The 23,846-nt window shown below is 54.4% G+C and overlaps 6 protein-coding genes across 6 annotated transcripts; 2 read left to right on the top strand and 4 right to left on the bottom strand.

The window, feature by feature from the left end:
• Positions 1–486: 486 nt before the first annotated feature.
• Positions 487–2,415, bottom strand: UMAG_03618 (uncharacterized protein; the record flags this gene model as incomplete). The annotated part of the gene is made up of 1 exon (XM_011391739.1): positions 487–2,415. The coding sequence occupies one exon, from the start codon at positions 2,413–2,415 to the stop codon at positions 487–489; it is 1,929 nt and encodes a 642-aa protein (XP_011390041.1).
• Positions 2,416–2,814: 399 nt separating this feature from the next.
• Positions 2,815–10,179, top strand: UMAG_03617 (uncharacterized protein; the record flags this gene model as incomplete). The annotated part of the gene is made up of 2 exons (XM_011391738.1): positions 2,815–6,013; positions 6,302–10,179. The coding sequence occupies 2 exons, from the start codon at positions 2,815–2,817 to the stop codon at positions 10,177–10,179; spliced, it is 7,077 nt and encodes a 2,358-aa protein (XP_011390040.1).
• An 88-nt stretch (positions 10,180–10,267) lies between these two features.
• Positions 10,268–12,379, bottom strand: UMAG_03616 (uncharacterized protein; the record flags this gene model as incomplete). Its single annotated transcript, XM_011391737.1, has 1 exon — positions 10,268–12,379. One exon carries the CDS (start codon positions 12,377–12,379, stop codon positions 10,268–10,270), a length of 2,112 nt encoding a protein of 703 aa, XP_011390039.1.
• A 2,361-nt stretch (positions 12,380–14,740) lies between these two features.
• Positions 14,741–16,822, top strand: UMAG_03615 (uncharacterized protein; the record flags this gene model as incomplete). Its single annotated transcript, XM_011391736.1, has 1 exon — positions 14,741–16,822. One exon carries the CDS (start codon positions 14,741–14,743, stop codon positions 16,820–16,822), a length of 2,082 nt encoding a protein of 693 aa, XP_011390038.1.
• Positions 16,823–17,283: 461 nt separating this feature from the next.
• UMAG_03614 (uncharacterized protein) lies at positions 17,284–18,753 on the bottom strand (the record flags this gene model as incomplete). The annotated part of the gene is made up of 1 exon (XM_011391735.1): positions 17,284–18,753. One exon carries the CDS (start codon positions 18,751–18,753, stop codon positions 17,284–17,286), a length of 1,470 nt encoding a protein of 489 aa, XP_011390037.1.
• A 1,336-nt stretch (positions 18,754–20,089) lies between these two features.
• On the bottom strand, positions 20,090–23,467 carry UMAG_03613 (uncharacterized protein; the record flags this gene model as incomplete). Its single annotated transcript, XM_011391734.1, has 1 exon — positions 20,090–23,467. One exon carries the CDS (start codon positions 23,465–23,467, stop codon positions 20,090–20,092), a length of 3,378 nt encoding a protein of 1,125 aa, XP_011390036.1.
• Between the last annotated feature and the right edge of the window lie 379 nt (positions 23,468–23,846).

Below are 23,846 nucleotides of genomic sequence, written 5' to 3'. Positions count from 1 at the left end.
TGCCACCTATCACGTCGGGAAAATCGTGAATTCGTTCGGCGCCTCTCACCTAGCTCGGTTTGTTTCTGCTCGGTCTGCCCAGTCACCGGCAGGTTGGTTCGATGTGCACAACTCACGACTGTTGCAGTTTGCATGAGGCTAGTGACGTATAACTTGGGCGAAACTACACACCGCAGCCGATGCCGGATGAATTTGGGCGATTCGCGATCTCTTGACGCTCAATCGTGAATCTTGAATGTTCAGTTATGCCAAATTACATCATCGCTGATCAAAACGACTTCGCTTAAGTTTACTTATCTACGGTGCTACGCCAACATCCATATCGCCTGTTCGATCTGACAGGGCCGGAGAAAATCCGTAATCCACGATTCACGATTCGTGCGTGGTTCTGTGTGTGTAATCAACATGTCCCCGCATTGCCGTCTTCTACCTTTTGAAGGCTTCTCATGGTCACGAGTTTGAATCGCTCGTGTCGACAGGTTGTCGTTACGGCTCAAGCACGAGTCTACGCAGGCCAGTGTCTACCGCTTCATCCCACATACCTGCTTCCAGACGACAGGCGGCGTTCCAAGTTGTCTGCAACTTGCGCAGTCTCTGCGGCGAAGGCGGATCCTTGGCAGCTTTGGCTTCCACCAACCGCATCGCCCGTCGTACCACCGCTTGAAAATCTTGCCCCGAGTAGGCTTCGATCCATGCGGCGTAGTCCTTATCGATGCCCTCCTTGCGGTTCTGTGCAAGCCAGAGTCCAATCTGTGCGTATCCGACCATGCATGGGCTCACTGCTACCAGCAAGTCCAGACTGTCACTCGATCGCGCCGTGTCGAGCACAAAGCGTGTATATGCCAGCGTTGCTGCACTTTCCATGGTTTCATGCTCCAGCTCGTGTGGCGTCACGCCCAAGCTCTGCTGACAGATGCCAAGGTGAAGCTTGGCCTCCTCCGCCATGGACTGTGCCATCTCTGCCAACGTCGACACCTCTTGGAACGTGTTGTCCGGCGATGCGGCTGCCTGCGCCCAGATTCGAGCATAGTGTCGCAGAAAAAGATAGTCTTGCTTCATGAACCACTCGAACGACTCTCGCGGCAAGCTTCCGTCGGCAAGACCTAACACGAACGCGTGTTGCACGAATGCTTTCCAGACATCGATTGAATTCGAAATGAGGAATCGATTCAGCGCAAACGAACAAGATGCACTGTCAATGGATGTTGCTGGTGACGATACGATGAGACCACGCGCTTGAAAGGGATACGAATGGTCGAGCGGGCCGGGCCCTTTACCAAGATCTTGTATGCCGTTGGCGATGGCATGTTGTACGTAAGTGATCGCCGTCGCTGTTGAACGCAGCAACGAGCGACCTTGAGCGAGGGAGGCTGCTATTGCTGACGACAATGTGCAGCCGGTTCCGTGCGTAGCGGTTGAGTCGATGAGAGGCTTGACAAACAGCACGTAAAACCCTTTGAGGTCGTCCGAATCTTGATAAAGCACGTCGCATACCACCAACTCGTCGTCAGATTTCACGCGTCGTCCGTCCAAGACCTGACTGAAGGGGACCTCGTCGGTACGAATGATGGTAACATTGCCTCTTTTCGTAATAATGGCGCCATCTGCGCCTGCGAGTTGTCTCAACTCATCCTCGACGCTCGTGGTGTCACGCACACTACCACGTCGAGGGTACCGGTCCTGTGAGTCCGGCTTTTGCGGACGAAACGCCTCTTGGAAGATCGGCTGTACACCTTGTGGTCCCGCGTCGATACTGTCCAGCCACGCATTGATCTGCGATCTTTTGAGCCTGGCATGCCCTCCTTTGACAAGCACTGCTCTTGGCCCAAGTTTAGCAATACTTTTTGCTGCTGCCATCATCTGCGGTAGCTCGGTACTCTCGTTGTTTAGTGCCAGCTCAAGTTCCTTTGGTCCTGTCTGATGCGAGGTGAACTTGGCGGCGTACTTGAGCAACTGTCGTGATTCGGGCAAGTTTGGAGTCAGGATCGTGCAAAGAGGCAGCAGTTCACGGATGAGCGTCTCGATGGCACCTTCCGAAAGCAACAAGGAGCCAGACGTAGATACCATCACCGGATCTAGGACGATTGGCACATCACGACCGCCATGTGAACCTGTCGAGTCCTTCCAATGTCGTAGTTTCGTCGCGAGGGCAGCCACAATTTCATGGTTGCAGAGCATACCCATCTTGACGGCGTCAATCTGAATATCGGCCATGACTGATTCGAGTTGTTGTAGGACAAAGTCGGGTGGGCATGCATGAATCGCTGATACACCTGTGGTGTTTTGAGCGGTCAAAGCGGTGAGCACAGAAAGGCCATACGTGCCGAGCGACAAGAATGTCTTGAGGTCGGCCTGAATGCCTGCACCTCCGCCCGAGTCAGAACCAGCGATCGTGAGCACCCTTGGCGGCGACATACTGGCGTGAGGATCGAGATGGAGTGACTCGTATGGAAAGTGGCTCATGCATGCGGTCCATATCAGACCCTGGCTCGGCTCGGTTCATCTCAGTGAGAGTCACAGAGTTGTGAGTGAAATCACGAATTCTGATTCTCAGTTCCGTCTTCCGAACTTTGATTTCTTCTTAATCGGTGCAACTGTAAAATTTCAAAGACGCCTCAGAAACATTCACGATTCACGATTCGTGATTCTAAAACAAAACAAAAACAAAAAACAAAAAACAAAAAAAGGAGGGCAGCAACACTCACAACTCAAATTTTTCCAGCTGTCACCAAGTCACGAGTGTTTTTGAGAGCTTCAACCTTCTCAACCATCACGACCACATCGACACCACACACTACAGTCGAAAAGCCAGGTATGGTCGACAAACGAAAACGTGCTGGCTCGGATGCAGCTGCGTCAGTACTCCGCGATTCAGATGCATCAGACGATGAGCAAAACGTCGAGCAACCTGACGCCGAGCACGCTGATAAGCAGAACAAGGCGCTAGAACCTTTCTCTGACGGTACTGAGCTCTACGAAGCTCTCAAGACGCCCTCGGCAGATCTTTTGCGCCTTTTGCTGTCTCGACTTCGACATCAGACTACCCTTACCTTTGCCGAAAACACCCAGAGATCCACCATCCCCGCCAGCGACAAGAGGATACAGCTCGTCAGAGACTACTGTCAGCTTTGCGAATCGCAAGCTTCGAATTCTGTGCCATCAACATCAGCCGCAACCTCAATCCTTCTGACATGGCAACTCGCAGATCGCCAGGATCTCCCTACTTTGCTTCACCTCCCTATTTTCTGTCTCGCACAGTCACTCGCGCTCCTCTCGATCCACTATCCCACCCATGCACTCGGCTCCAACATCATCGAGCGCATCCTCTCACCAAATGAGCCTTGGCTGGCCATGATGCAAACTTACATATCTAACCTGGGTGGTGCCAAGTTTTCATCCTCCAAGCAGCGCGACCCTCGCTCCAAAGGTTCCGATGTTGCTGCTCTCGCATCGCTCGTCTTGCTCCGCGAGATCACCCTCTTTGCCAAGGGCCGCCATGCCGCGCAGCTCTTCGATTCTTTCAACTGGTCAATGAAAGTGCTTCCTCATATCTTCAACATGCGTCGAAGGATTCACCGAAAATCAAAAACATCAAAGAAGGCACAAGTTGCACAAGATGTCTCTCTGCGTCGTCCCGATATCCGCACTCTCTACATTCTATTCCTTCTCTCCTTTCTGCAGCAGAGCTTCTCGCATGCACCGAAACTTCGTCTCTTGGAGCTTGGTCGAGATTTCTTGCCTGCTATCCTCAAAGGACTTCCACAAGATCCTCCAGACGTCGTTCAGACTATCCTTCTCCACCTTCACGAGGACCTCATCAAGGACACCAAAATTCCACGCAGCAAAAAGGTCGAATTTTGGAACGAATGGGCGTGTGGCTGTGTAGTGCAGCTCTACTCGCGCGAGGAGGAGCATGTCCTCATCCACGCAGATACCCAAGCTGTTGAGAACCCTTCGGTGGCCGAGCTTGCACATCACTTTCTCCTCAGCATATGCACCAACCCCGGATTCGGTATCTGCTATCCAGATCGAGGATGGTATCCGCGCAAAGCTACTGGTAGATCAGATGCCGAAGACATCCTAAGCCAGGCACAGAATCACACCTTGCTTGATGGCATCAGTCAGGATGACTTTGCTGCACAAGCTGACGATGCACAAAAGGGCAAACAAGTCCGCAGCGGATCGATTTACAACAAGGTCCTTTCAGGCGTCATCCGTCAGCTTGCTGTAGCAGAGGATCTGCGTCAGCAAGAATTGGCGCTCAACATTCTTACAGCTTGTCCCGAGCTCGTTGGTCCCTACCTCGAAAGCTCCTGCGCTGGACTGAGCGTCGATCCGAGACCGAGTTCACGCTGGCTTTGCAACATCGCCTTTTTTGGCCGCGTTGTCGGTCTAGAGCTCCCTTCCTTCCGCAATGCTAAGGTCGAGCATCTCGAAACATCTCACGACCCAGTAGCTGGAGCTCTCGTGCCACCATCGCATCGCATGTTTGCATCCGAGCCGCCGCCCATGTCGAGCATTCTTGCCAACATCCTTCCAGGACCATTCCACCGCTCCCTTTTCAGTGCAGGTCTCACTCATACGGATAAGCTTGTACAATATTCAAGCTGCGCGCTCTTGTCTCGCTGCCTCGATCGCATGGTTCGCTTCCGCAATATTTGCATCAATGCGGTCTCTGAGCTGGATGAAGACGACAACGGGCCTTGGAGAAAATGCCTCGAAGCTCTTGAAACGGAGGCACGCAAGCGTATTCCTGACACTTCTATCGTCGTCCAGATTATTCAAGTTGCTACCTCCCGGTCGAGCGTCAATGGGCAACCGAATGACAATGAACAACACGTCGTCTCGCACGACCCTACTTCGAATGCCGCATCACAGAAGGAGAAAATGATCTCCACCGAAGCAGCCCTGAGACTTCTCTCGCTGTATTACCAAGCCGTGCCGAGCTCTGCCTTCGACGTTCGCTTCAACGCTGGAAAGCTTTTGACAAACGCTTTCATACGCTCCTCAGCATTGCCCTCTGCTCAACTGCAGGGACAAGGTAGAGTGAGGGGTCATGCTACGACTGACACGGCCGACGGAGAGGCCCAAACATCAGCAGCGGAAAACAGCGATGACGAAGGAGGTGAAGATGACGAGGATACTGGTGAAGTTAACTTGGAAGCTCTATGCCAGGTGCACACTCTACGCATCCTCTCTCACTCTGCCAGGGCGGCGTCTTTCGACTGGACTGCCAAGCCTGCTGGTTCAAGCGACAACCTCAGCTATCTCGGACTCCTTCTCACCCTCTTCGTCTCTACGCCACTCGACCAAGTGAAGCAGGCGTGCGAGGAGCTGCTTCGCTCACTTCTCGCTTCTTCGTCCTTCTTCGAGCATCACCCTCCCGAAATTGATGCATGGCTTGCAAGTTTGCCGCAATTCGACGCTCTCGCAACTAAGAATGAAGAACAGCAGGCACGCGGTGTCAGCTCTCACGCTTCCAGTCCCTTCCTCTCTGCAGAACAACACTCGGTCATCTCTTTCTTGGATGAATGTATGCTCCGATGTGCAAAGACGCCCTACCGCTATGTCGAGGCAGCTCGTCAATTTATGCAACAGCATGGCGAGGTGGACGACACCTTGGCTGGCTACCCTGGCTACCCTGGCTACCCTTCTAAGAATGCCTCCGCAAATTTGCTTGGCTCTCCCTGGCTCATGGCGATTTTCGAGCAATTCACCATCCGCGTGGAGAAGCAATTGTTTGACACTAGTGACGGTACAGTGGAGGCGCTTCTGGCGTTTTTTGTTCGTCTGCTACCAACCCTGTGTGCTTATAGTCGGCAGACTTCTGCTCTCGAGGCAATGGCTGTCAAGGTTGTAGACACTTTCAAATTAAGCCCAAAGTATGCCTCATCAACCTTTCTGTCATCGGTGATTCTCAGCAAGATCCGTAGCATCTGCATTGCCCCCGAGGCCGATGCGAATACAAGCAAGACGAAACGTTCGACGTCCGCTCATACACCCTTGGTCCTCGGTAAGTGTACCCCACCTTTCTTTCCTCACACGATACAGCCTGCCGTGTTGAATGGGATGATTAGAAATTCCCATTATCAGAACCGCTACACAAAAGTTACATCCTGCGGCTTGATTGCTGCAGCGGTGGCTTGCCGATAACTCTGAAGTCGTCCTCCTTCTATTTGATAGGCTGAAGGGCGTCCTGACCATTCGATACGAGGCCAATCTATCTTTGCTTTTGCGGGCTGGCTTCCTTGATGACTGACATTTCTATATCTGCGTGCTCTTTGATGACTTCTTTGAACAGATGTATCCACACCTGGAGATCTCACTACACGTCTACGAAGCGCAGAGAGACCTTTATCTGTGGCCCAGGTTCTCCAAGTGTACCGAACGATCCAAGGGCTGCACGATCGTGGCTTCGCGTGCGTATCTCAAATTCTCGAAGAGCTCGATCCGATGTCAGAGAACATCATCGCGGCTGCTTTCCAGGGAGCAGCAGAAATAGCGATCGGCACCGTTCCTTTGCTTCACCTTCCTCTCAGCGCCACTTTTGTCGAACCTGTTCAGGACGATTTTATGCTGAGCGCAAGGGATGGCGACGCCGAAAACCAGAGTATGTTGGTGCCCTGGAACGCAAGGGAGCAAACAAGGCTTGCTGTCTGGGCCGCCTTCTTCCGTTCGCAAAGCAAGCAAGACGATAAACAGTTGCTGCCTCACGTGGTTTCGCTTCTCTCGCTTGCTGATGTCTCCGGCTATCTCTCGCACGAAGATGCCAAGCACTTCTTTTTCGCCGAGGCCATCTCCGCCATCCATCCCACCAAACATGCTCAAGTTGCGTCAGGTGCTCTGTTGTCAATCAGCAAACTTGTTGTTAGGCACTTGGACCCGAGCCGCAGTGAACACGTCCAAATGGTCTCGTCATTGTTCCGCCAAGTCGGACAAGTTGAAGCCTCTAATGGTGACTTTTTCCGATCCATGACCAACTTGGCTCCCTTCTTGCCAGATAACGATGCTTTCGAACTGATAGACGTGTGCACTCGTATGCTCGAGACTCACGAAGCAGAAGCAACTGTGAGCCTCTTGGCTTCGGAGACTTTCGCTGTTTTGGTTGCTTCTTTGGATCCGACATCTGTAGTCTGGCCGAAGGTGATATCGCGACTGCCATCCATTGTCGAGGCAGCCTTGCAACCTAGGCAAGATGGAGGCCGACAAAGTAAACACTATGACGAAGTTGCAAGCCGACAGCGTTTGCTCTTTTGCGTCATACAATCAATCTTGCAGCATTCTCATCGACATGCAACGTCTTCATACATGCAAATCCTTGCTCTAGCAGATTTCAGCAAGCTTGCTCAAACGAGTATCACTTCTCCTGCCATGGATGGCGCCCTGGTGGCCGCAATCCACGCCCATCCGGCGCTGGCTTTGTCTATCTCTGCCGCAGTACGTTCCATCCTGGCTACGGATGGCCCCAATCGTGAAGGTGCTCTTAGGACCATACCGCGCACGCTGCTGACCCTAATGTCAGCGCTTCTCGAACAAGGTGCGCCAGCACTGGATGGACAAGAATGGACTCAGGCACACGTTGAACCGGTAGCCCAGCTCGCTGCTGCTGCCATCATAGACGGTGAAGAAACCGCCGGAACATCACATGAGCTCGCTGCTTGCCTTATCGTCAGCCTGCGATGCGCTCACAAGTTTGGATGGGAGCAGGTGCAGGCTGAAATAGGCAACAAGTTCTTGGCGTTCGTTGTTAGCTCTGCCAAAAGTTCCCCCTTCAAAGCTTTCCAACGTCCTCTAATTGAGGTGTTGCTTGGCCTGATAGAGGAGATTCCAGATTTTTCCCGTCTATCCGGAATTTTGCAGTCTACAGTCGATGCCGCTTTGCTCTGGCTTGTTCGACGATTTGCGGAAGATAGCAATGACTCGAGTGACCTGGTGCAGACGATCACTCTATTCACCTCTCTGGTGGAATGCCTTGATGACGACACCTCGCCAAGTACGCAACTGAAAAAATCGCTGGTTGATCCGGTCGTTCAAGCAGCCATCAAGAATCGATTATGCGCTGTAGACCAAATGCGACTTGTTCTGGAACTCTGCAAGCACACCGATCTCGAGCCATCACATGTTTCGCGCTACCTCGGTGCTTTAACCGCCCATTCTGACTTCACCTCTATAATGCGCGGATCTGCCGCCATTCAACAACCCATCCCTCCCGGCCAGGGTTCCAGCGATGCCGAAGAAGATGATCCACCTGAATCGAGTAAACAGGAAGCGTCGGAACAGTTAAAGCAACTCACAGTGGAGCTAGTCTACACCGTCGCCAGCCGCGACGCTAGAACACTGCTTCGTGCGCCACTCTTGACAAAGCTCATGTCGTTCTACGGTGCGACGCTGTCCAAGTCAGACCGTATGCTGCTCGCGTTGTTTCGGCGCTTTGAGGAAGAATGCGGGCAGTCGTTCATGTGCCTTGTCCAGGGCTGGAAGCTGCCCGCTTCCTCGAGGGAATTTGTCAACAGTGCGACGGAGGGTGGTCAGTCTACATTGGAGGCATTGCGGTCGCTCGATGCAAACATCGTCTTAGCGACCTGCACTGAATACCCTCGCTCTCTCTCTTTACACAACACGATCAGCTACGGCTATGAGGGCGACGCTGTTGATGCTCGCTCTCCAAGACAGGTCTATGGAAGTCACACCAATCCGGCTCAACGCTATGACCCCGTGTTTGTCCTTTCGCTCCTTGCCGGTGTCACTGCGCCGGGGATCAAGCTGAGTGGCTTGGAGTGGCTTACGGTGTTTGGCACAAATGCACCTGGCCTGCTGGTGTGCGGACTTTCATCTCGCTGCAATGATATGCGACGAGCCTGTCTGACACTTGTCTCGAATCTCTACCTCGCTATCCAAGAAGCCGAGTTTCAAGAAAAGGATCATCTGATTATGGTGTTCGATCTTGTCCGCGACGCTCTCGACTCGACACTCGCCATTCGCGACTCGTCTTGTTCGGAAGAAATGGCTGCTGCATCCGACACGGCTTACCTTCCCATCACGACGACCCTCTTCATCGCACACGCGCTGCGATCAGTTGTAACGCCCAGATCCTTTATTTACCCGGTGATCTCACATTTTCTTCTGCAACGACCCGAGCTCGATGTGGGAGATGTGCCTCTGCTCTACAACCTGCTTTACACAGCATCGGACAAGTACAAGCAGGAACGCATGTGGATGCTTCGTTTCCTTCGCGATGTCGCACGTTCGGGTGGCAGGAGCGATTGGAAAATCTTCAAGCGTCGACGCACTTGGGAGCTGTTGGCTTCGCTGTACGACGGCTGTGATGGTGCAATGTCGGGTGCTAGTATGAGCTCGGATAGGGTGTTGGAGGAGACCTCGATGCGTGCATTGATCGAGGACACGACGACTTGGTTAGTGAGAAACGCCGATGTGGCGATCGAGCTTGTTACGCGGAGAGGCTTGTTGACGTGGATGTGGCAGCAGGCAGTGCGCGAAGGTGTGGTTGCCTTGGCTGAATATCACAGTGGTGGCCGGGATAACAAGTCGACAGATACAACATCAGTCGAAGCGACCGCAACGTCCACATCGACACTTCGGAGCATCTGGATCTTACTACTCGCCCGACTCATCCGCAGCATCGACCTGGACCGTCTGCATCGAGCTACCGACGCTTCCTGGCTCGCACCCACTATCACGCTCACGTCGACAACGATCAAGGCACTTCACACGTGCGCCACATCTCCGTCTGCCGCCCACACGAACCGTAACCTTCCCGGAGTATCGACGGATCTCATTCGCACCATCTCGTATGCGGCGACGACGGTGGTGGAGAATGTGCTGTTGTTCGCAGATGAACCAGCGATGGGTATGTGGAAGAACAAGATTGTCGAAATTTTGCACATGCTCATGGATCTGGTAGACAACGCGTTCGCATTGGCGTTGGCGTCCGAAACGGATGACCGTGTTTGGCAAGATTGCTGCGTGCGCGTCCAGCGATGTGCGCTTGCTCTAGCTGCCGCTTCGGCCGACGCCGAGCAGTCGGCTGCAGCGACGCAGGATTACCAAAAGTCTCTGGCTCTATTGGTGCGAAGATCGACTATCTTGTGTCGACGCATCGATGTTGACACGTCTCAACTGGTACTTGCCAACCTTTTCTCCACCTCGGCATCAGCATGAATCACAACTACAATCGCACGCTTTGTACGTTGTTTGCACATACAATCTCCCCTGAAAGCGAAACCGCACTCTATATTGCCCATGTGATCTAGTTGCTGCCATAGTTGAGCACGAACTCGTCGAACCTTTTGTCCGCCTCTTCGGATCGCGCCGAGCTGATGCGATGATACGTTCTGATTCGACTAGCCCAATCTTCGAGCACGATCACTCGTGCTCGTCTCTGGATGTTAGGGCTACCGTAGCCAGCAAGTGAGGAGCCGCCTCCGAAGCAGATCCAGATGTTCTGGACGCGCCTACAGTCGGAATTGAGATGCATGTGTCCGTGCACTAGCAGTCGAATGCCTCGGTTGGGCTGATCGTGTGTGGTCGGGGATGTGTAGTGAGGCGTGGAGGATGATGGTGCGGAAGTGTGGGCGTTGAGGGTAGTGAAGAGGTCAAAGATGCCCGGCTGCGCCTGTGCGCCTTTGTAGGTAGCCGTTTCTTTTCTATCGCCGACGACCAAACCAGCTTTCTCGCTCGACGATCTCCAAGGCTGCGTGGGGTTGACCACCTTGGGAAGCACGCCTTGATCCACCGGGTTCATACTTTCAGGTACCGGAATGTGCATAAACACCACACTGGGAGGTCGGCCCAGCACTTGTCCACCATCTGCATCACCTGCATCCCACACTTTGTCCTTCCTCCAAGCTTGCGCTCCAAGATCCTGCGCTCCGTCTGGTTTGTACGGCAGCAACGTCTGTTTGATCGCCGCGTACTTTTGCTCAAACCATTTGATCTGATCCTTGTGCACATAGCCGTAGCCAGGTTTGGCCCAGGGCTTCCACTTGTCCTTGTCGGCATGCGTGCCCGTATCCATGAACCACAACGTTGCGACGTGTCCTCTGTCCACCAATGGCGATTCGATATTGAGATAGTAGTTCCCCTCGCCTGTCACCATGGAAGGGCCCACGGAACTATACGAATACGGCATGTTGCTGATGATCTGCATCTGCTCGGCACGTGATAACGGGCCAGACTCGCTATCGTGATTGCCCAGAATGACAGCGTAAGGAATCTTTCGTTGGATCAACGGCGCCGTCCAGAGTGAAAGAACGCTGTACGGATCCCACGATGTACCTTGACCATTCAATTGGTCACCTGTCAGAACCACCAAGTCGGGCTTTTCGGTATCGAGCCAGTTGTTGACCAGCGAAAGGGTATCGTTCTTGGACAGGCAGCCACGCGAGAACCAACGCGGATCCTTGGCATCGTAATCACGGCAAGGTTCGGGGGACACCGAGAAATGCAGATCAGCCAGTTGAAGAATCTTGAACGTCCCGTCTGGTTTAAATCGGAGCCGAGTGAGCGTCGGCTTGCGTGTGGGTTTTCGTCGATAGGTGAGCGTGACACGAGCAGATGCCATGGCGGGGTGCGAATCCGAGACGATGCCGGCAGCAGCAAAACCGGGCCAGGGGGGGTTGTCACCGTACACAAGGTCGAGCTCTGTGATGGCATCCATGGCTATGTTTCCGTCACGACTCCACGATTCCAGCTTCTCTTGAACGCGCTGAGCGGGCAAGATAGCTCGGTAGTAGAGATGTAACCCTTTCTGCCCCGACATCATACGTACCACCTTGGACCGCAAATTGTTCTTGACTCTGTGCCAGCCATCGTCACCTCTGGGTGGAGTCTGACCTTCTTCGACTAGCCGAAGCTCCACCACAGACTGTACATCTCTTCTCCTCGACTTTCGATAGAAGAGATAGCGTTGTTCAATGCTTCCAAATAGATTTTTTAGTATACCGCCCGCAGAAGCGCCTAGCTGACCAGCTGGACTCAGGCTCCGATCGACTTTGACCCATTTGCCGAGCAACGCATCGTCTGCAGGTGACGTCTTGGGCTGACACTTGGTGAGGGGCAGACAGCCTTTGACGGCGATCTCTGTGATGGGCGCTGGGTTAGGTAGGAGGGGGGCGAACACATCGAGTGGAAACATATCATCGTACAACTGGCCAACCATGTCGGCGGCAGTGTTGGCAACTGCATCTGTAACAGCAGAGGCTGATTTGGAGGAAGGCCGAAGATCTATGGCGGTGTATGCTTGCCATCCGATGATTCGAGAGTTGTGTAGCACGGTGTCATGGGCAAGGTAAAATACACATGTGAGGAGGAGCGAGAATCCTGCGGTGAGCAAGACGCCCTTTCCGATCTTGTGCCGCATGGTTGCTGGCTGACGAATGTATGATCAGCTCATCCGAGAAAGAAAGCTACTCGAAGATTGAGAGGAGTCTCGTCGATGAAGTGATAAGGATGGTGGGGAAGGTGATGCTAGGAAGAAGTTGCCTTGTTCAACAGCAGCCAAGTCACGAATCGTGAATGCCTGCATGAAGCTTCAACGTGCAACCGTGCATGCTGGAAAAAAATTCCAGCGATGTGAGATTGACTTCAATGTTTTGTTTAGATAAAGAGCCACAAGATCTACGATCGTTCTCGCTACTCAATTTTGGTATCGGTGATGACCACCATCTCGATCTTGATTCCGGCCAAGTCGAGCCGAAAGCTGCAAGAACGGCAGGAAGAGGTATACTAGCAATGCTGGCGATGCTTGGCAATCAGCAGGAACACTATGGCTGAGGAATGTCTAAGCCTTGATACTTGGCAAATACAAGAAAGCAACTACTTGCTGCAGCACTGTGACTGCCTTCTTGTGGACCAGAGCATGATCTACAACGACGATCTGGGCCAAAAACGTCGAGCATGCGGTCGTTCTTCCCGAGGCACCAGATGGTGGAGTTGCCTTGCCGTCATTGGACAGAAACTCTCATGCAATCAGCTTCGGATCTCCTTTGCGCCAAGATCAGCACAAAGGAATGGAAGTGACAGCCTGCGGTCACGAATGCATAATGCTGATCGAGGACGTCTCGGAACTGTTGTCAGATTTGCTGGATGCGGCACCAGCAGATGTTGCATCCAGTCGTTTCGGCAGAACTTTTCTCTTGCGTTGCAGAGGCCTAATCGCGGATCGCTTGCCTTGAGCTAACTAGTCACGGTCGCTTGGTATTGCCGCTCTGAATCGTGAATACGTCTGCATTTCCAGTCACGAGACGCAGAAAGGAATAGGCTGGACCCTGGCAGGGTCGTCGCGCTGGTGGCAGCTCCAACGAGCAAAGATGCCAGCGTTCCATCTGAGGTTCTTGGCACCCACAAGTGACAGAACGCGCCGAAAGCTGCACACCAACCGTCCACGGTCTGCCGAGCGGATAACGCCCTGTACTCACGCTGTACGGCGCACGAGAACACGACTCGCCATCACGACAGTTTTCCAACTCCGCCACATATCTGTCCCAGCTCGGCGGAACAGATTTTAGTTCGCATTCACGATTGGGTCCTTTCACTTTGTGCGCCGACTGTGCCCAAGATTGCTTAACCCAAAATGCAGCACTACAAGCAAACGCGCATCAGAGCTTGGCAAAGCATGGCTCAAAGATGAGGCTCATCGATGCCACATTCCAATCCCTGCCGTTGCTTGTAGGTGCCTGAGATCAGCTTTCGTTCTGCTCGTTGGCCCGCAATGACGGCTTTTCACTGCTTTCAATGTCGTCAAGACAGGAGCGAGATGCAGGACCAAGCGTCTTCAACCATTCACGATTAGTGCTACGGCTAATGGCTCTGCCTCTTGGCAAATGATAGAGTCTCTTAAACCCACTCGAACGTCGATAGGGTCGCGCGGCGCTCGAAACGTCGGCACTATGTGCCAAGCTTGTCGAGCTTTGCACTTGGAATGCTCCTGGATCTCTGCGCGGTTGGGCGCTTGGCACATGGTCGTTCCTTTGGTGTCTGAGTGCAAAGAGCCTCGCCACTGTGACTTTAAAGCGGCCAAGTTGGAAGCCTTCATGAAGCTGAAGGTTAGAGCTATGCCGGTATGAAGTGAAGGCTACTGCTGCACACCATGAGACGGAGAAAGCGCAGTAGAGATCCGTTAGCATCCCGCTAACTGACACGAGGGTATCCTTGCCATTCACCCGCCAAGCATGGGCGTTCGTGTTTCCCTTTTGAACCCCCGCCCTGAGCCAACTTGACTCCGCACCTCCCCCGTTTGTTAGCCCCTCCTACTCTCGATACTATTACCGCTCTGCTGTCGACGCCATCGCTCGTCCGACCTTTTACCCGTCTACGCTCTTTGCACCGTCATCACCTTCCTTTGTTCCCCATCCTCCCCTTCGCCCTCACCCATCCCAGTCCACCGCCCCCACTCCACTCTGCTGATATCTCTTTTAACACCTTTCTCCCCCCCCCCCCCCTCTCCTTAATCCCCAGTCGATTCTCATCAAGGGCCTCCATCTGACCGGTGCAGACAGTTTGGCCTCTGCTTGTAGTATCTATACCCTCCCGCCTATTTGCTCTTTTCTCCGCTGCTGTTCGTCTCATTCCTTTTTTGAAGCCTCCGGTAGTCCTTCCGTTGATCATCGATACGCTCGCTAGCTTCGCGTGCTAGGAAACCATTCGTCTGCGCGCCGACTGTTTCACTTCCATTTCGATCCGAATTTCCTCGACCAGGTGTCACTCGGAAAACAACGCTTCAATGAAGACCGCATTCTTCTCGCTCCTCTTGGTCTCGTTACCAGTTCTCTCCACTGCTTCCCTGGAACCCTCTTTGCACGGTCGTGCGCGTCATCATCGACGCACGAGAAACTTGCACGCCGACCCCTCCAATCCGTCCGACGCTGCCGTCTACTCACGCGACGCTTTCGGCGACCGACCTCGCATCCAGGCACGCTCCGAACCAGGTGCTGCGATCGCCAAGTCTTACACCAAAGTCACCGATGAAGTGTTTGACTATGTGATTGCTGGAGGTGGCACTGCTGGTCTCGCTCTCGCAGGTCGGCTGTCCGAGGATCCGGACGTGACGGTTGCCGTGATTGAGGCTGGTCACTCTGGTTACACGAATGACGAAGCGCTTCTTGTGCCTGGCAACGCGTATTTCAAGTCGTCCGTTGGCAGCGATCTCGACTGGCAATACAACACAGTGCTCCAGTCCAACTTGCAGGATGCGTCGGGCAACCCACGTACCGCCAGCTGGCCTCGCGGTAAGGTGCTCGGTGGGTCGTCTGCCATCAACGGCATGTACTATGTCGCTGCTAGCAAGCGCGAACACCAAGTTTGGGGTCGTCTTTCTGGCGATCAAGCAACTTGGGGATGGCACAGTCTTAGAGATGCCATGAAGAAGTCTACCAACTTCAGCCCCAACACGATCAAGCAACTCGATTCGAGCATCCGCAACCAGACTGAGTTTGTCGGAGACAAGGGTCCCATCTCGATCACCTATCCTGGTGTCAGTTACCAGCCTGTTGCCAATTGGGTGCCCACGCTTGCAGCTATTGGCCTCTCGCACGCCAACAGCCCTTATGATGGTGAGAATCAGGGTGCTTTCATCGCCACTTGTACCATGGATGCCAAACACTGGCAACGCTCCTTCTCGCGCAACGCGTACATTGATCCAATCGCCAACAAGCGTAAGAACCTGGTCGTTCTTCCGAACCAAACCGTGACACGCATCATTTGGGACACGGATCTCGATGAGGATGGTCAACGTCGAGCGCTGGGTGTCGAGTTTGCTGCCAACTCGACGTCTCCTCGCGTCCTTGTCACTGCGCGTCGCGAAGTCATCTTAAGTGCCGGTGCCATTGGCTCGCCTCAAATCCTGCAACTCTCCGGTTTCGGTCGCAAGGAGCTGCTCGAGAAGAACAACGTGACCGTCGTCAAGGACCTTGCCGGAGTCGGACAGAACCTGCAGGACCATCTGGCGACGTCTGTCAGTTTTACGCCGGCTCAAGGGCTGGTGATGCCGACGGAGACCAACCTCACCAAGCAAGCGTCGTTTGTCGACTCTTCTGTGGCATACGTCACTCTGGAGAAGATGTACGGGAGCGACGAGATGGCCGAGTTCGTTGCTCGAGCCAAAAGGTTTAGCATCGACTACATCAAGTCGGCCACCAACGTCCCGGCTGCAGTACGTCGTGGGTGGGCGAAGCAGTACAAGTTGTTGCTGGAAGATCTGCTGGTCGCGCAGAGCGAGCATGGCTTTACCGGTACGCCCAAGGGAGCGATCGAGATGCTGTTGGGTATCAGCAACGGTGCCACGGTGCAGGTCGAGACCGCCTTGCAGGCGCCCTTCTCTCGCGGTTGGGTCGAGATTGCCTCGAAGGACGCGTTTGAAAAACCTATTATCAACCCCAACTATCTGGCGCACCAGTCCGACGTCGAGCTGATGCGTTCTGGAGTGCAGTTGGCACGCAAGATCGGCCAGACCGCTCCTCTGAGTAGCGTAGTCGCGGACGAGATGACTCCCGGTGCAACTGTGACGAGCGATGCCGAGGTGGACAAGTTTGTCGCTTCGAGTGCTCAGACCGAGTACCATCCAAGTTCCACGTGCAGCATGCTGGATGAGGACGACGGTGGTGTGGTGGACAGCGAGCTGAGGGTGTACGGCACTAGCAACGTTAGAGTGGTGGATGCCAGTGTAATTCCGATCTCGCTGTCGAGCCATCTTATGTCTGCGACATATGCGATTGCCGAGATCGCCGCCGACCTGATCAAGGCGTGTCCCGTCGAGGTGGTCGACGAGTGCGACTGGGATGGTAATGGCGAGGACGACGATGAGTAGAGTCGACGATGCGCGGACATCTCAACAACCTCTCTAACCCGTTTCTTGGTCCGCCTCACGCCGCGGCGATCCGCTTGTTCCGGTTCGACTTCTACTCATGTTTGCCATTTGGCCATCTCTAGTATTCGCGTCGCTGGCCGTCGCGCTGCTGGAATGCTGCCGCCCATTTGTACCTTGTTCTTGTCTCCTTGCTCCAATCTTTCTCCTTGCTCTAGCCTATTTACGATTCACAATTGATGATTGTTTCGCGATGGATTGCCCGTCGTTGCGTGTCCAAGCCATGGCGGACAGATGCTTATGGTGTCTCAACTCAACCATGTCACAGGAGGAAGCGGATCGACATTGGTGACTGTGAGACTGCCGAGGGGAAGAACGAGGATGCGTTGAGAAGGAACAGAGATAGTGTACAGGCGCTGGCTGGTAGTGAAGCTGTGGATAGTATGGTTCGTGCAGAGATTTGATCAGGCAAGCACGACGAGGGCGATAGCGAAGCACGCAGCAGCTTGGAGTGTCCAGGGAGGCGCGCTGTAGATGACGAGCGATGCAGAAGTGGACTGCTGGCTCATTGCGCTGGATGTGCCGATCGCGCTAGACGCACTTGAGCCAGTTGGGCTGGGTGAGACGCTGGCGGTCGACAAGGATGCTGACGACAAGGAAATCGAGGACACGCGAGACTTGCTGTATCCTTTTGGTCGCCAGCCGCTCATCACATCGGCCTGCTTGTTGGCGAACAAGACGGTCCTTCCCTGACGACTTGCAAACACCTCGTCCGCATTGTGCGTGGCTCCTGGAATCACCGTCAATGTATGCGCCAGCGTTCGGCCGCTCAGACTGCTCCAGTCCGGCAGCGTCTCGAGCGTCAGGTTGCCCGGAAGACCGCTCACGTCCTCGTCGGTTCTGGCGAGCATGTTGATGTACTTCCACCAAGCCAGATTCCTATCGCGCCGCGCTACCCCACCTTGAAGGATTGCCATGCAGTACTGGTCTCCTGATTCCGCCGTATCGTCATAGCCTACAATATAGCGCACGTCGCGCTTGACGTTTTGTGCAAAATACTCCTGTGGCGTCTTGAGTCCGTTGAGGGTTCCGGTGAAGTTGTCGAAACCATACCGCCACGTGTTGTACAGCGGACAGTCGGCCTTGGATGCGATGTGTGCGTTGGTGGTGGGACGGTCTTGGGTGAAGTAGACGCTGGATGAGGGGTCTCCGACGACGAAACGCACATTGAGCTCTTTCGACGACATATCCTTTGCCACGATGGCGTACCGGTTGATCAGCTGTGCACCGCCTCCGTGACCGACAAAGACGAGCTCTTGCATGCTCGGGTACTTTGTCAAGTTGGAAAACTCGTCAAACAACGCATCCAATGCATCGAAGCTGGATTCCTTTGCGCCGTGCGGGTGGATAGCAGCCTCGCCCGCTTGCCACGCATTGATGTCGTCCCAGGCCAACTCGAGGGTTTTGTATTGGCCCTTGTTGAGTTTTTGCGAGTAAAATACAGGCGATACAATGATTGCGTTGGCATCCGCTGACGGGTACGATGCCGAGACGGCGGAAGTGAGAATGTCGTTCATTGTCTTCCAGTAATCGGCGCCGTTTCGGTTGCGGCCGTGGATCATGACGAATGCCTGTTTCGCATGCCGGTTCGACGGGTTGCGCGTCCAATACACGCCGAGCTTGTGCGATGAGTCGCCTACGTCGATCGACGTGAGTCGAGACCCGGACGGTACGTCGGGCTGCGTGTGGTCCTGGAGACCCAAATTCGTACCTTGCTCTTTCGCGGTGAATGTCGACGCGTCGCGAGCCGCAAGATGGTGTGGATTGAGATGACCGAAAGATACACGATCCGCCGACGCACGCGTGCAGAGCGCAGAGAGCGTGGTGAGCAGCGTGGCGAGCGCCACGGCGAGTGTCGATGTCGACGCTCTCATTGTCCAAGCTGGTAGATTGCCAAAGAGTACCGCCCTGCTATCTAGAAGCACGAGCAACCCAGATGTATAAGCGTCTACCTATACCAACGACAGGCCGAATGGAATCGAGGATGGAATGGAGGACAGGGAATGGAGAATGACCATGGCGGTGCACAAGTAGCGAGACCACATCCAAGGATGCGAGGTAAGCGACACAGCAGACGTAGACAGACGGCTATCGGGCTGGTTGCACGTCTAGCTTGCGAGTATGTTGATGGGCGCGGCAGTCTTGCACGTTCTTGTCACTGTTGCAGCCGCCCAGGCGCATAGTGCCAAGCAAACACAAATTCAAGGTGCGCAACATGATCGACAGCATTCATGTTCCGATCCAAGCATCACGCGGTCTCGGCACCACTTGGGCCTCTACAATGCATGTCAGCAGTAACTGATGATCGCCGAGCGCGAGCTCTGAGCACGCGTCGATTGTGAAACACAGGCTGGTGATCGTTCGCAGATTCCTGCAGCGTGGTGAGCAAATCGGACACTACACGATCAAACACGAAAGCATCAAGACAGCAGCAGCAGTGCCGGGATGGCAAGGAAAGGGATGGCATGGCATGGCATAGGACGGAGAAGCGAGGGAATGCGACCTTGTGCTTCTCAGCTCGACCATGCGGTCTCAACGCAGAACCACTAGGCGAGCAGCGTTAGTTTACCTAGAACGCCGAGGTGCACGCTGGTGCCAAGTCAATCGTGAATCCTGAATCACGAATTACGCATCACCACTCACAAAGAACGACTCACGAATCACGAATTTTTCACGATTGCCGAGTCGCAAGTCCCAAATGTGAATCCGACCAAAGTGATTATAAAACAAAACACCGCCAAACTAAGCTACACGAATAAAAATCGTGAATCACGAATGTTCGAGTCGTGAGTCGCCGCATGAACTGACAAATTGTCAAGATACGTCTAACAACGAACGACTGATGAGCTGTCAAAAATAAGAAACTTTTATTATTAATCACGAATATATTAGCAGTCGTGAGTGAATCGTGAATCGTGAATCGCGTGATTCGTGATTTCATGCCAAGCCTCTTGAATGCAACGCACTTGACCGCGCCGCGCCTGGGGGCGATCCTCAGGATCGACGACAAGCATGGAACAGCCCAAAATCTCTCTAGACCACCAAAGTGTACAAGTCTCGATTCCTTGGGTGCCAAGCACCGCTGTGGAACGTTCTTTCACGCCATACTCACACTCACGACTCGTGACTGCACACGCCACACGCGCTTTGTTCGCAAATGCCCCGCTTGCTCTGCTTGCTCTGCTTGCTCTGCTTGTGTTGGCATTCACTTTACTGCTGCAGGAAAGCAGGCGGCAACTCAAGCATGCTCCAGAATTCACCGAAGCTTTGGTTGGTTGGCTGAAAGCTAAACGGCGAAGTGTTGACCGCTTGCTGCTCGTGCGTGCGCGCTGCTTGTGTGCCCGGCTGAGCGGCTGCAGCCACTGCAACGTTGGTTCCAACAGCAACACCAGACATCTGCGCGCTTTGTTGCTGCGCAGAGTCCATGTCTGGTACCATACTTGATTGGGGCGCAGCGTAGCCTATCGAGTACGGTACGCCTCCAGTTGCCGATGTGGGTGTAGACTGTATCGTGTTGGCCATCGGAAATCCCCCTGCACCGCCTCCATCCAGCAGGCCTCCGTTGAACCCACCATACGCGATAGCTTGCAGCCCCGCTTGCGGTGGTACCGCCGCCTGGCCACCTGTCGCTGGCAGCTGTGGCAAGTTGACCCCGATCAAAGCAGATGCGTTGGCCGCATTCTCGTTCCAAAAGAAGGACTCGACGTCAAAGATGCCCGGGGCAAATTGGTTCCAATTGTTGGCCGAAAGCTGCATGTTGTTATAGTTGTTCTGCGGACCGGCTTGACCCTGCTGACCCAACGGTGTCGTCGCCAGAGGCTTTCGATCTTGAGACGATGCAATGCCCAGATTCGGGTGCACGCTAGACTCTTGCAGCGCACCTTCGGTCTCGGCGATCCAAGTCGATACTTTCGAAGAGGTAGCCATGCCGGCGCCCGAACTAGCCGCTTGCAGCGCTGCAATACTTGGCCGTCGTCGCTGCGCATCTGCGCCTTGCTTCGAAGCGTCTTCTCCTACAACAGCAAACCCATCCAGCAGCAATCGATGCGCCGATGCAGCCGGCCACGTGTCAGCCAACTTTTTCAACCACTGCATGCACAGTCCGTACCTCCTCCTGGCGTCCGACGCAATCTTGCGCTCCGGCAATCGCGCGTTGAATACAAACATGACTGCCGCGGTAAACAGACAGTAGCCCAGATCCGTCGAGAGTCGATCGACAATGTCTCGCGACGACGCTTCCAACAAGTCGCAGATGGTGTTGGCGGCGAGCGTGCTTTGTCGATGACTGTCGTTTTCGAGCACCTTGGACATGGCTAGCCCTTCTTCCTGCGGGATGAACGGTCGATGAAGCAACAGTCGCGCCGTGTAGTACCACAAGTTGAGAGCAAAGAAGCTCGGGAAAGGCCCATCGTGAGTGCTGTCGTCGAGATGCAGATGCGGTGGCAGTTTGTGCTTCCACTCGGTCAGCTGTCGGTCGAGCTCGGCCAGCACCTGCTCTTTTCCCTGCCTTCGAAGCAATGCTTTTCGTCGCAGCGAGTGAACCTCGTCCAGAATCCGTTCGACAATCTTGAACAAGTGCACCCCCCAATTCAGGCATGACGGAGCGTGCAGCCTTCGCCAAGGCGCAGCGGTTGCCACTTGGTGTGCAGTGGACTGCATCTCGGTCTGATCGGACCACAGCTCAAACTCATCCTCTTCCGTTTCCGATAGGAGCGGCACGTCGATGTCCTTAGCACGCAGACCTACAGGACGGCCCATCTCGGCGCAGAGCAGCTTATCTACAATGTAGCAGTGCCAAATGACGCGGATGCGTGTCTCGCGCTGTACACGATCCTGCACGATCTCGGGACGGTAGATAGGCCATCTGTGCAACCCCATGTCGACCGCCATGGAACTGGCGAGGTTTTGAAAATTCCATGCGCGTGATAGATCACCGGTGCCATGCGAGTAGAGGCTTAGCAGCCAGCACGTCTGGATGGATGCAATGTCCGGTCGCAGTCGTTTGGCAAGAACACGACTTTCGGCTGCTTGGCAGAAGAGTTGTGCACGTTCCAGGTTGAGCTTGTGCGCCGATTCGCCCAATGTGTCCGCCGAGCTCTGAAGCGCATTTCCGGGGACAACGCATGCTGCGATCGCATAGATGGCAAACAGAAGGCTTGGCTCAAGCATCTCCCGAAGCTCATCGCGTGCAAAGCCGCTGAACCACGGCTTGTACAGGATCGGATAGAATGGGTGAAAGCCTTGCCAGTAGTACCGAAACAGACGATCATTCTCTTCTTCCGAAACCATCGGATCCTCGTTGGATACATGACTGGTCGAGGCGTAGCCATCGCGACTAGTTGCGGGATACAAACTGGTGGCGTCCTTTCTACAGGTAGTTTTGCTGACACGAGGAGAGCGATCGTGAGAGCTGAACGTCTCGACGTCTCCGACAGGTCTCGGTGATCTCGGAGACGATTTGGGCAAGAAGACAGGCGCTTTTCCATGTGCTGCACCGTCGGCCGAAAGCTGGTTGTCGCCAGATCGAGGCCGAAACGGTGCAGATGAGCTCGATGCTACTGAGCGGTTAGCGGATAGACCCATCGCAGAGGGCGATTCGGCGCGATGCTGGCGTTGCAAAATGCCGATTCCAGAACTCGATCCGCGGTAGACGAGTTCGCCTTGTCGCGTTTCACCAATCACATCCTCTTCGGCCTCAGCGGCAGGATCGTCCTCACCACCATCCGAGTCCCGAGAAGGGTTGAACCGACTGGTGGTGGCATCTGAAGTGAGATGTTCGATCTTGATCCTCGAGCTCGCGCGCCTGTCTATGTCGGTGCTCGATCTTGGCTGTGTGTGAGCTGATGCTGCCTCTCCATACTCTGCGTCGGTGGACAGAAATTCAGCAATGGGTAGCTCGCGCTCTCCTGAGACACGAACGATTTCGGCACCTGCATCTCGTTTGCCAAGGTGATTGACGAGATCGCGGATGGTTGTTTCGAGCGTACGCACAAGCTTGGCTCTCGCCGACTCTTTGGGTCCCGAGCGGAAGCCTTTGGGGGGACCTCGTTTGAGGCCTGTGTGATTGTAGGTGCAAGGAGTGCCCAAGACCTGACAGACGGAGCATTCCGGTTGTCGGCCATCGCATCTTCGTTTCTTGGTGCTGCAAGGATGGCACGCCTTTGCAACCCTAGTTGAGGGTTTCGAGTCAGGCGCATTTGGGTCTGAAGCGTCGGTGGAAGTATTCTTGGTGGCGCTGGAGGGCGAGTTGGCAGAAGAAGCGAGAGCGAGAGCGACAGCGGGGAAATCATCCGACGGTTTGCGACGTTTCGTGGGCGATGGACGACGCGGTAGATCGGCATCGTATGCAACTGAGGATAGACGAGATGTGGATGCTTTGGCGGAGGAGGGGCTGGGGGCTTTCCTGGCCAGATCATGATCGCTAAACGCTTCGGGGCTGGACGCATTGGATGCGCTACGATAGACGTGGGAGGAGCGTGCTGCGGGGGCATAGAGTGGAGCTGCGCGCGGCGATGGCGAGTAAGATGCATGTTCAGGGTGTTGGAGCTGATGTGCTGCAGCACGGTATGGATGCGGAGACGACGGCATGCCGACGGACGATTAGAGTGCCAGAGGTCTGGTTAGACGTCATGTATTGCCGGATTCAGATGTATGAGCAGCTTAGTGCAGCGATCTAGAGGGGTGTGCCAATCCTGTTGATTGCATGTTGTTTCCAGAAGGGAATATCGGGGCGAAATGCTGCGGAGGACCAAGTGTTGGCATTCAGGAACTGAGCAGCCTCGAAAAGTGAGATGTTGGATGGCAGCCGAACCGCTGGGGTGTTTGAATGAGCACCTAGGGTCGCAAGTCTACGTGGCAGATCAGATGCTCCAGCACCAATAGTGAGCGTATGGCGGTGTCGATGGTGTTGGCACTGGTGTGATGGTGATGCCGATGCCAAGGGTGGCTGTGCGAAGCCAAGGTCCAA

The sequence above is a fragment of the Mycosarcoma maydis genome, chromosome 9 (assembly GCF_000328475.2).
Source record: "Mycosarcoma maydis chromosome 9, whole genome shotgun sequence".
Taxonomy (NCBI): domain Eukaryota; kingdom Fungi; phylum Basidiomycota; class Ustilaginomycetes; order Ustilaginales; genus Mycosarcoma; species Mycosarcoma maydis.
Note: the sequence above shows the minus strand (reverse complement) of the source record. Positions and strands in the feature narration are given on the sequence as shown.